Here is a 12,466-nt window from a genome sequence, read left to right on the forward strand (position 1 = left end):
CCGCAAATATTGGTGTCAAAATAAATATCCTTAATCGAACTCTCGGAGAATTTGGCTTCATTGTAGTTTCCATGACGACCCGGGTTCGATGCTGGCCCTGGGTTACTGAAATGAAAAGGGAAATCGCTCATTGTCGCGAGTGGGCTTCAAATGAAGTGACTGTGAAAAGCCCCTCGTCGCCACATTCCGCCGCCCGTTCGGGGGAGGCTGGCACGAGGCTGGCCTGCCCGTGTGGGGATTGCACATCCTCCCCGTGTCTGCGTGGGTCTCACCCCCCCCCCCCCAACCCCCACCACAACCCCCAAAGATGTGCAGGGCAGGTGGATTGGCCACGCTAAATCGCCCCTTAATTGGGGGGGGGGGGGGGGGGAATTGAGTGCTTTAAATTTATTAAAAAATAAGATAAGCTATTTCCACTGGTTGGAGATTCTGGAACAAGGGGGCACAGTCTAAAAATCTGGGCCAGACTGTCCAGGAGAGGCGTTAGGAAGAACCTCTTCACTCAAAGGCTGGTAGAGGTTCAGAACTCTCTCCCACAAACATTAGTTGATGCTGTAGCGGCTGTTAGGTTTAAATCTGAGACAGATAAGATAGATTTTTGGTGAGTGAAGACATTGAGGGGTGCGGGCCGAAAGCAGGGGTATGGAGTTAGGTCACAGAGCAGCCACGATTTGATTGAACGGTCGGGCAGGTTTGAGGGGCTGAATGGCCTGATCCTCGTAGGCCCTAAGGCGCCCTGCCCACCTTCCTGACCATGACCTCTTTTCTTAAAGCTCTATCGCAGCCTTTGAAACTTAAGGATGAGCGAAGTTTAAGGCTCCTCAGCGACGCACCCCAGAATTCACAAATCGTCCCGTCAGCATGTACGGATTGAGACTCCTCATCACTGAGCTCACGTGGAGGACAACTTGATAATCAAAGCCTTATTTATTACGTAGATGAGTCAACGGGATGAAATACAACAATTTTAATAATATAACGTCTGGTGATATGCCTGTGAGCTACATTATATCACAGTTGGAAGGTGTGCGACCTCCAACCAGCAGGTGGCGGTACAGACAGGCCATGAGGTCTCTAGACCATGTGACCCGTGACTCCGCTATAAAGGGAGACACATCCGGCCAGCGTCAGAGGAAGATTGAGAGGGTAATAAGACATACATGTGAATGGTCAGGGCGAGGTACCAGTTCCAGAGGAGTGGTTAGCAGACCCCATGATAACGCGCTCCCCACCAGGTTGCTATCTTACCACACGGGACTCAATAAAAGATCCCAGTTTGGACAACGCTTGGAACACCTCAAATGTTCCGGCAGCTACTCAAAGGGAGGGACGACAGATTGAAGCAAATGTTTGCGGCGTCAAGAATACCTCAGAGTGCTTTGGGGCCGATGGGGGTATTTTCAAATGGTCTTTATCATTGAGGTGGAAGAAATCTGCAGCCGATTTGCACGCAGCAAGCTCCCAGTGTGAGAGGCGACTGGGTCATCTCTCTTTCGGTGTCAGCCGAGGGTTATATATTAGCCAGGGAGCCCCCGAGAGGTAACCTCTCCTTCCGAACTCTTCTGGGCCATGTCTTAGAAACTCCAAAGTGTATTATGAAGTTCACCTGACCAACAACCCTTATGTTGAATTTGGCTCGGATAGGGCCGCGCGGTGGCGCAGTGGGTTAGCACTGCTGCCTCACGGTGCCGAGGTCCCAGCTTCGATCCCGGCCCTGGGCCACAGTCCGTGTGGGGTTTGCACATTCTCCCCGTGTCTGCGTGGGTTTCGCCCCCACAACCCAAAGATGTGCAGGGTAGGTGGATTGGCCACGCTAAATTGCCCCTTAATTAGAAAAAATGAATTGGGTACTAAAAAAAAAAGAATTTGGCGAGGATGAGCACTTCAGGTGTGATTCATCGGTCCTCACAGACACTTTAATCAAAATAAGCTTTATTCTAAGAACTCAGTTAACATTTATATAACCACAGCAAGAATTTTTATCAATTACAAACATAAAGACACCCATGCAGCTACAGTAATCTCTGTATAACACAATGGATTCCACCTTAACTGTTCCAATTCAAAAACAAAATCTCATAAACCAAAAACGCCCAGCTCACTTAAATAAGACTGACTTTTCCTGAGATTCTGACCCCGTCTCACCAGCAGGTTTAAACCCTTCCGGAAAGCACACCATATCTTTTAAGTTACCATATAATCAATGGTTTTTTCTCTCTGGAACAATTCTTGAAGATGAAATTAGAGAGAGAGAGAGAGAGGCCAAAACACTTATTTTCTCTGTCTGTAGTCCACAGCAGCCAAAGCTGAAAGTAAAAACCTCACACAGCCACAGCCCAGCTCCACCCACACCATGACATGGCTGAAGTCATGTGATGAGACAAAAACCTTTCTTAAAGGGACACTCCCGTGACGGTGCATTGCGGCGGAATGTCCTCATTGTACCTGTGAGGGGGGGGGGGGTCTTGGGGCTCAGTGGATAGCGGCAGGACCCCCCCCCCCACCAGCCCATTCCATCCCACCTTTGGGATCTTCCTATGCCACCAAGGGCAAACCCCCCCCCCGCCGTGACAAGTTCGCCAGTGGCGGAGAGCGGGCAGAGGCAACCCCGCAGGCATCAGCGGGACCGAAAGATCCTGCTTGCCAATGGCGGGACACCTCGACTGTCGGAGGGTACCCCCTCCCCCTTGAGGAACGAGGGGGGGGGGGGACGGGCAGAACGTCCCACCCCCGGGTTCAAGTCCCACTCTGGGACTCGCTGGCCACATGAGGCGGTTCAACAGGTCGGAGGCACAGCCCGCTAATCTCCATCCGATACACCGGATGAGCGAGAATCCCGCCGGGCGGAGAATTCCGGCCTACATTGATGCAAGATCCCCGAGACGAGCAGACCAACGCAGCTGGCACCCAACGACGGTAACAGACATCAGAGATTTCAATTATTGGTCCCTCGAGCCTCCGGTTATAATCGGGAGGACGCGAGAGCGGAGCCGCGCGGGGGCAGGAGGAGGCCGCGCAGGAGGCCTGGCCCCCCCCCCCCCCCCACTCAGTGAGGCCGTGAGTGGCGGGCAGCCTGACTTTGCCCTGTATCCCTCGTAACAGGAGTCAACCTCACGGAAGTGAGATCCCAATTGCGCCCCTGAAGGATCTGCCTCGGGGTGTGTGTGTGTGTGGGGGGAGGGGGGGGGGGGGGGTGCGTGCATGGGGGTGTTCGTGGGCAGACCGCCATAACTGTGGAGCGGGTGCCCTAGACCGGCGTAGACGTACATTCCCGGGTGGGTTGGCGCGCGCCCGGCGCCAGCCCGGAAAAGCGGACGCGCCAACAGCTTGCTGCCGACTGACCGGAATTGACAAGAAAGTTACATTGGGACTAGCTGCTCACGTGGGAGGGTCAGCAAGGCATGTCGCAGGTAAGACAGGCCCGACATTCAACGTGAAGCAACGGCTCGTTCATTTTTTTTAATTAAACAATTCAATGCATTTAATAGTCAGGATTAAAGACGTATTTTCAACCCGGTCGCAGTGGGTCAGTGGTTGTATTCTGGGTTGGACAGTCCGACGTGCCAGGGACTGTGCTTGGCTGGCCAGATTTGTTGAGTCTCGGCGTCGCTGCGAAGGGAGCTGCAGTCGCTCGTGGTATCGCTCGTCTTCGCTCCTCCACCCCTGCTCACAAAAACAAACGCGCTCAGGGTTATTCGGGTGTGGGGTCAGGTGAACTCCATGATACCCTTTGGGGTCCTCTAAACGCTGGCCCATAACAGGAGAGAGTGGGGCAGTGGGATTAGTTTGGGATTGATACAGGGCTATGGGGAGAGAGTGGGCAGTGGGGTTAGTTTGGGATTGATACAGGGCTATGGGGAGAGAGTGGGCACTGGGGTTAGTTTGGGATTGATACAGGGCTATGGGGAGAGAGTGGGGCAGTGGGGTTAGTTTGGGGATTGATCCAGGGCTATGGGGAGAGAGTGGGGCAGTGGGATTAGTTTGGGGATTGATCCAGGGCTATGGGGAGAGAGTGGGACAGTGGGGTTAGTTTGGAGATTGATACAGGGCTATGGGGAGAGAGTGGGGCAGTGGGGTTAGTTTGGGGATTGATCCAGGGCTATGGGGAGAGAGTGGGGCAGTGGGATTAGTTTGGGGATTGATCCAGGGCTATGGGGAGAGAGTGCTGCAGTGGGGTTAGTTTGGGAATTGATCCAGGGCTATGGGGAGAGAGTGGGGCAGTGGGATTAGTTTGGGGATTGATCCAGGGCTATGGGGAGAGAGTGGGGCAGTGGGATTAGTGTGGGGATTGATCCAGGGCTATGGGGAGAGAGTGCTGCAGTGGGGTTAGTTTGGGGATTGATCCAGGGCTATGGGGAGAGAGTGGGGCAGTGGGATTAGTTTGGGGATTGATCCAGGGCTATGGGGAGAGAGTGGGGCAGTGGGATTAGTTTGGGGATTGATACAGGGCTATGGGGAGAGAGTGGGGCAGTGGGATTAGTTTGGGATTGATACAGGGCTATGGGGAGAGAGCGGGGCAGTGGGATTAGTTTGGGATTGATACAGGGCTATGGGGAGAGAGTGGGGCAGTGGGATTAGTTTGGGGATTGATACAGGGCTATGGGGAGAGAGTGGGACGGCGGGATTAGTTTGGGATTGATACAGGGCTATGGGGTGCGAGTGGGGCAGTGGGATTAGTTTGGGATTGTTACAGGGCTATGGGGAGATAGTAGGGCAGTGGGATTAGTTTGGGATTGATACAGGGCTATGGGAAGAGAGTGGGGGCAGTGGGATTAGTTTGGGGATTGATACAGGGCTATGGGGAGAGAATGGGGCAGTGGGATTTGTTTGGGGATTGATACAGGGCTATGGGGAGAGAGTGTGGCAGTGGGATTAGTTTGGGGATTGATACAGGGCTATGGGGAGAGTGGGGCAGTGGGATTAGTTTGGGGATTGACACAGGGCTATGGGGAGAGAGTGGGCCAGTGGGATTAGTGTGGGGATTGATACAGAGCTATGGGGAGAGAGTGGGGCAGTGGGATTAGTTGGGGATTGATACACGGCTATGGGGAGAGAGTGGGGCAGTGGGATTAGTTTGGGGATTGATACAGGGCTATGGGGAGAGAGTGGGGCAGTGGGATTAGTTTGGGATTGATCCAGGGCTAAGGGGAGAGAGTGGGGCTTTGGGATTAGTTTGGGATTGATACAGGGCTATGGGGAGAGAGTGGAGCAGTGGGATTAGTTTGGGGATTGATACAGGGCTACGGGGAGAGAGGGGGGCAATGGGATTAGTTTGGGGATTGATACAGGACTATGGGGAGCCAGTGGGGCAGTGGGATTAGTTTGGGATTGATACAGGGCTATGGGGAGCGAGTGGGGCAGTGGGATTAGTTTGGGATTGATACAGGGCTATGGGGAGAGAGTGGGGCTGTGGGATTAGTTTGGGGATTGATACAGGGCTATGGGGAGAGAGTGGGACGGCGGGATTAGTTTGGGATTGATACAGAGCTATGGGGAGAGAGTGGGGCAGTGGGGTTAGTTTGAGGATTGATACAGGGCTATGGGGAGAGAGTGGGGCAGTGGGATTAGTTTGGGATTGATACAGGGCTATGGGGAGAGAGTGGGGCAGTGGGATTAGTTTGGGATTGACACAGGGCTATGGGGAGAGAGTGGGGCAGTGGGATTAGTTTGGGGGTTGATACAGTGCTATGGGGATAGAGTGGGGCAGTGGGGTTAGTTTGGAACTGATACAGGGCTATGGGGAGAGAGTGGGGCAGTGGGATTAGTTTGGGGATTGATACAGGGCTATGGGGAGAGCGGGGCAGTGGGATTAGTTTGGGGATTGATACAGGGCTATGGGGGGTGAGTGGGGCAGTGGGATTAGTTTGAGGATTGATACAGGGCTATGGGGAGAGCGGGGCTGTGGGATTAGTTTGGGGATTGATACAGGGCTATGGGGAGAGAGTGGGACGGCGGGATTAGTTTGGGATTGATACAGGGCTATGGGGAGAGAGTGGGGCAGTGGGATTAGTTTGGGGGTTGATACAGTGCTATGGGGATATAGTGGGGCAGTGGGGTTAGTTTGGAACTGATACAGGGCTATGGGGAGAGAGTGGGGCAGTGGGATTAGTTTGGGGATTGATACAGGGCTATGGGATTAGTTTGGGGATTGATACAGGGCTATGGGGGGTGAGTGGGGCAGTGGGATTAGTTTGAGGATTGATACAGGGCTATGGGGAGAGCGGGGCAGTGGGATTAGTTTGGGGATTGATACAGGGCTATGGGGTGCGAGTGGGGCAGTGGGATTAGTTTGGGGATTGATATAGGGCTATGGGGAGAGCGGGGCAGTGGGATTAGTTTGGGGATTGATACAGGGCTATGGGGAGCCAGTGGGGCAGTGGGATTAGTTTGGGATTGATACAGGGCTATGGGGAGCGAGTGGGGCAGTGGGATTAGTTTGGGGATTGATACAGGGCTATGGGGAGAGAGTGGGGCAGTGGGATTAGTTTGAGGATTGATACAGGGCTATGGGGAGAGAGTGGGGCAGTGGGATTAGTTTGGGGATTGATACAGGGCTATGGGGAGAGAGCGGGGCAGTGGGATTAGTTTGGGGATTGATACAGGACTATGGGGAGCCAGTGGGGCAGTGGGATTAGTTTGGGATTGATACAGGGCTATGGGGAGCGAGTGGGGCAGTGGGATTAATTTGGGGATTGATACAGGGCTATGGGGAGAGAGTGGGCAGTGGAGTTAGTTTGTGATTGATACAGGGCTATGGGGAGAGAGTGGGGCAGTGGGATTAGTTTGGGATTGATACAGGGCTATGGGGAGAGAGTGGGCAGTGGGGTTAGTTTGGGGATTGATACAGGGCTATGGGGAGAGAGTGGGGCAGTGGGATTAGTTTGGGATTGATACAGGGCTATGGGGAGAGAGCGGGGCAGTGGGATTAGTTTGGGATTGATACAGGGCTATGGGGAGAGAGTGGGGCTGTGGGATAAGTTTGGGGATTGATACAGGGCTATGGGGAGAGAGTGGGACGGCGGGATTAGTTTGGGATTGATACAGGGCTATGGGGAGAGAGTGGGGCAGTGGGATTAGTTTGGGATTGTTACAGGGCTATGGGGAGATAGTAGGGCAGTGGGATTAGTATGGGATTGACACAGGGCTATGGGGAGAGAGTGGGGCAGTGGGATTAGTTTGTGGGTTGATACAGTGCTATGGGGATAGAGTGGGGCAGTGGTGTTAGTTTGGAACTGATACAGGGCTATGGGGAGAGAGCGGGGCAGTGGGATTAGTTTGGGGATTGATACAGGGCTATGGGGAGAGCGGGGCAGTGGGATTAGTTTGGGGATTGATACAGGGCTATGGGGTGAGAGTGGGGCAGTGGGATTAGTTTGGGGATTGATACAGGGCTATGGGGTGTGAGTGGGGCAGTGGGATTAGTTTGAGGATTGATACAGGGCTATGGGGAGAGCGGGGCAGTGGGATTAGTTTCGGGATTGATACCGGGCTATGGGGTGTGAGTGGGGCAGTGGGATTAGTTTGAGGATTGATACAGGGCTATGGGGAGAGCGGGGCAGTGGGATTAGTTTGGGGATTGATACAGGGCTATGGGGTGAGAGTGGGGCAGTGGGATTAGTTTGGGGATTGATACAGGGCTATGGGGAGAGCGGGGCAGTGGGATTAGTTTGGGGATTGATACAGGGCTCTGGGGAGAGAGTGGGACAGTGGGATTCGTTTGGGGATTGATACAGGGCTATGGGGAGAGAGTGGGACAGTGGGATTAGTTTGGGGATTGATACAGGGCTCTGGGGAGAGAGTGGGACAGTGGGGTTAGTTTGGGGATTGATACAGGGCTATGGAGAGAGAGCGGGACAGTGGGATTAGTTTGGGATTGATACAGGGCTATGGGGAGAGAGCGGGGCAGTGGGATTAGTTTGGGGATTGATACAGGGCTATGGAGAGAGAGCGGGACAGTGGGATTAGTTTGGGATTGATACAGGGCTATGGGGAGAGAGCGGGGCAGTGGGATTAGTTTGGGATTGATACAGGGCTATGGGGAGAGAGTGGGACAGTGGGATTAGTTTGGGGATTGATACAGGGCTCTGGGGAGAGAGTGGGACAGTGGGGTTAGTTTGGGGATTGATACAGGGCTATGGAGAGAGAGCGGGACAGTGGGATTAGTTTGGGATTGATACAGGGCTATGGGGAGAGAGTGGGGCAGTGAGATTAGTGTGGGATTGATACAGAGCCAAGGGGAGAGAGCGGGACAGTGGGATTAGTTTGGGATTGATACAGGGCTATGGGGAGAGAGCGGGGCAGTGGGATTAGTTTGGGGATTGATACAGGGCTATGGGGAGAGAGTGGGGCAGTGGGATTAGTTTGGGGATTGATACAGGGCTATGGAGAGAGAGCGGGACAGTGGGATTAATTTGCGGATGGATACAGGGCTATGGGGAGAGAGTGGGGCAGTGGGATTAATTTGCGGATGGATACAGGGCTATGGGGAGAGAGTGGGGCAGTGGGATTAGTTTGGGGATTGATACAGGGCTATGGGGAGAGAGCGGGGCAGTGGGATTAGTTTGGGGATTGATACAGGGCTATGGGGAGAGAGTGGGGCAGTGAGATCAGTTTGGGGATTGATACAGGGCTATGGGGAGAGAGCGGGGCGGTGGGATTAGTTTGGGGATTGATACAGGGCTATGGAGAGAGAGCGGGACAGTGGGATTAGTTTGGGATTGATACAGGGCTATGGGGAGAGAGTGGGGCAGTGAGATTAGTGTGGGATTGATACAGAGCCAAGGGGAGAGAGCGGGACAGTGGGATTAGTTTGGGATTGATACAGGGCTATGGGGAGAGAGCGGGGCAGTGGGATTAGTTTGGGGATTGATACAGGGCTATGGGGAGAGAGTGGGGCAGTGGGATTAGTTTGGGGATTGATACAGGGCTATGGAGAGAGAGCGGGACAGTGGGATTAATTTGCGGATGGATACAGGGCTATGGGGAGAGAGTGGGGCAGTGGGATTAATTTGCGGATGGATACAGGGCTATGGGGAGAGAGTGGGGCAGTGGGATTAGTTTGGGGATTGATACAGGGCTATGGGGAGAGAGTGGGGCAGTGGGATTAGTTTGGGGATTGATACAGTGCTATGGAGAGAGGGTGAGGCAGTGGGATTAGTTTGGGATTGATACAGGGCTATGGAGAGAGAGTGGGGCAGTGGGATTAGTTTGGGGATTGATACAGGGCTATGGGATGAGAGTGGGACAGTGAGATCAGTTTGGGGATTGATACAGGGCTATGGGGAGAGAGCGGGGCGGTGGGATTAGTTTGGGGATTGATACAGGGCTATGGGGAGAGAGTGGGGCAGTGGGATTAGTTTGGGGATTGATACAGGGCTATGGAGAGAGGGTGAGGCAGTGGGATTAGTTTGGGGATTGATACAGGGCTATGGGGAGAGGGTGAGGCAGTGGGATTAGTTTGGGGATTGATACAGGGCTATGGGGAGAGAGCGGGACAGTGGGATTAGTTTGGGGATTGATACAGGGATATGGAGAGAGTGGGGCAGTGGGATTAGTTTGGGGATTGATACAGGGCTATGGGGAGAGAGCGGGGCAGTGGGATTAGTTTGGGATTGATACAGGGCTATGGGGAGAGAGCGGGGCAGTGGGATTAGTTTGGGGATTGATACAGGGCTATGGGGAGAGAGCGGGGCAGTGGGATTAGTTTGGGGATTGATACAGGGCTATGGGGAGAGAGTGGGCAGTGGGATTAGTTTGGGATTGATACAGGGCTATGGGGAGAGAGCGGGGCAGTGGGATTAGTTTGGGGATTGATACAGGGCTATGTGGAGAGAGTGGGGCAGTGGGATTAGTTTGGGGATTGATACAGGGATATGGAGAGAGTGGGGCAGTGGGATTAGTTTGGGGATTGATACAGGGCTATGGGGAGAGAGCGGGGCAGTGGGATTAGTTTGGGATTGATACAGGGCTATGGGGAGAGAGCGGGGCAGTGGGATTAGTTTGGGGATTGATACAGGGCTATGGGGAGAGAGCGGGGCAGTGGGATTAGTTTGGGGATTGATACAGGGCTATGGGGAGAGAGTGGGCAGTGGGATTAGTTTGGGATTGATACAGGGCTATGGGGAGAGAGCGGGGCAGTGGGATTAGTTTGGGGATTGATACAGGGCTATGTGGAGAGAGTGGGGCAGTGGGATTAGTTTGGGGATTGATACAGGGCTATGTGGAGAGAGTGGGGCAGTGGGATTAGTTTGGGGATTGATACAGGGCTATGGGGAGAGAGTGGGCAGTGGGATTAGTTTGGGATTGATACAGGGCTATGGGGAGAGAGTGGGCAGTGGGATTAGTTTGGGATTGATACAGGGCTATGGGGAGAGTGTGGGACAGTGGGATTAGTTTGGGGATTGATACAGGGCTATGGGGAGAGAGTGGGGCAGTGGGATTAGTTTGGGGATTGATACAGGGCTATGGGGAGAAAGTGGGACAGTGGGATTAGTTGGGGATTGATACAGGGCTATGGGGAGAGTGTGGGACAGTGGGATTAGTTTGGGGATTGATACAGGGCTATGGGGAGAGCGGGGCAGTGGGATTAGTTTGGGGATTGATACAGGGCTCTGGGGAGAGAGTGGGGCAGTGGGATTAGTTTGGGGATTGATACAGGGCTATGGGGAGAGAGTGGGGCAGTGGGATTAGTTTGAGGATTGATACAGGGCTATGGGGAGAGAGCGGGACAGTGGGATTAGTTTGGGGATTGATACAGGGCTATGGGGAGAGAGTTGGGCAGTGGGATTAGTTTGGGGATTGATACAGGGCTATGGGGAGAGCGGGGCAGTGGGATTAGTTTGGGGATTGATACAGGGCTATGGGGAGAGGGTGAGGTAGCACGTTAGGTTTTTAATAATCTTATAACGAGACGGCTAGAGTTAAATAATTTCAGCTGAGCTCGCAAGAGGCACGGATCCACATTCCTATCTCGATTCTCTTGACATCAGTGGGAGTGGCCACAAAATGGCTGCCGTGGAGAATTGGAGAACTGTCCTTCGGATGCTGGACTGGGCCCAGTCCTTTATCGGGGTATCACAGATTATACTTCAATCTGCCATTGACCCCTTTCCCCGAAAGGGCCTTTGACACCCAAACTGAAAGTATTCAATCCCTCAACTCGAACCTCCCTCGAATAAATGTGGACGTGATAGTGAATCATTTAATTATGTTGACAGCAAAATGTTGTTTACCTGCAGCAGCAAACATAAATCAGGACCGCCCCGATGATGAGAAGGATTACGACAGTCACCACTGTCCCAACAATGATGACACTGGTGATATCTAAGGAGAGACAATGAGAAGCATTGAGGAAGTTACTTTGCAGACCTGGAGATTAGACGGGAAAGAGAAATGTCCCTCCTGTAGCTGGGCGCAGACTCCGCCATCTTATCCACCACCGCGGCCCCAGGAAGAATTCCATAACTTTTGATTGGGCGAGGGCGCTCACCCCATTATGTCGACGTGAATGTACGCGATTGCAGAGGACTACGTAGGGTCGACACACAAGCCCATGAGCTAGGCCACTCAGCCTAACCAGTCCACGCTGGCTTTTACGCAGCACTCGGCTCACCTCCCGTCTTCCCTCACCGAAACTTGTCATCGTAACGCTCCATCACCAAGACCCTCAAGTTAATCACCAATAGAATGCTTGAGAGATTGTTCCCGTTGGTCGGGAAATCTAAAATGCGGGGCCACAGTCTCAGGAGAAGGGGCGGCCATTTTGGGACTGAGTCGGCCATTTTGGGATTGAGTCGGCCATTTTGGGACCGAGATGAGGCGAAATTTCTTCACCCAAAGGGTTGTGTGAATCTTTGGAATTCTCCGCCCCGAGGGATTGTGGGTGCTCCATCGCTGAATGCATTTAGGCATGGGCAGGTTTTTGAATTCTACAGGAATTAAGGGATTTGGGGAGCGGACGGGATAATGGAGCCAAGGCCCAAGTTCAGCCATGATAGTACTGAATGGCAGAGCATGCTGGACAGGGCCGAGTGGTCCACTCCCTGGCTCCTATTTCTCGTGATCTCGCTTGGAGTGTGCAAGGAATTTGGAGAATGTTTAATGGCCGTACGTGTCAATGGCCAAGGCCGGAATCGAACCCAGGTCCCTGGCACCATGAGGCGGCAGTGCTAACCACTGTGCCGCCGTGCCACGTATAGATGTTGCAGAGAAATGGAGGTTGGGGAGGAGGGTTGTGTCCAAGGCGGACTCTGAATGCAAAATCGAGAACCTTAAACATGAATCAACGCCCGATGGGTCAGGTCAGAGCTGAAGGGGTTGGATTACGAGGAGAGGTTGAGTAGACTGGGACTGTACTCGTTGGAATTTAGAAGGATGAGGGGGGATCTTATGGAAACATAAGATCATGAAGGGAATAGACAGGATAGATGCGGGCAGGTTGTTTCCACTGGCGGGTGAAAGCAGAACG

At 53.3% G+C, this 12,466-nt stretch overlaps 1 protein-coding gene across 1 annotated transcript in view; it reads right to left on the reverse strand.

Moving 5' to 3' along the window:
• Window positions 1-1,915: 1,915 nt before the first annotated feature.
• The window catches only part of LOC140404730 (zonadhesin-like), a 120,685-nt gene continuing 110,134 nt past the window's right edge, over window positions 1,916-12,466 (reverse strand). Inside the window, exons 32-33 of the mRNA XM_072493414.1 lie at window positions 11,232-11,322; window positions 1,916-3,663 (exon numbers count right to left, since the gene is read on the reverse strand). Coding sequence (XP_072349515.1) covers window positions 3,528-3,663; window positions 11,232-11,322 — 227 coding nt within the window. The 3' untranslated portion in view covers window positions 1,916-3,527. The remainder of the gene's footprint in view (window positions 3,664-11,231; window positions 11,323-12,466) is intronic.

This window comes from Scyliorhinus torazame, chromosome 31 (assembly GCF_047496885.1).
Source record: "Scyliorhinus torazame isolate Kashiwa2021f chromosome 31, sScyTor2.1, whole genome shotgun sequence".
Lineage (NCBI taxonomy): Eukaryota > Metazoa > Chordata > Chondrichthyes > Carcharhiniformes > Scyliorhinidae > Scyliorhinus > Scyliorhinus torazame.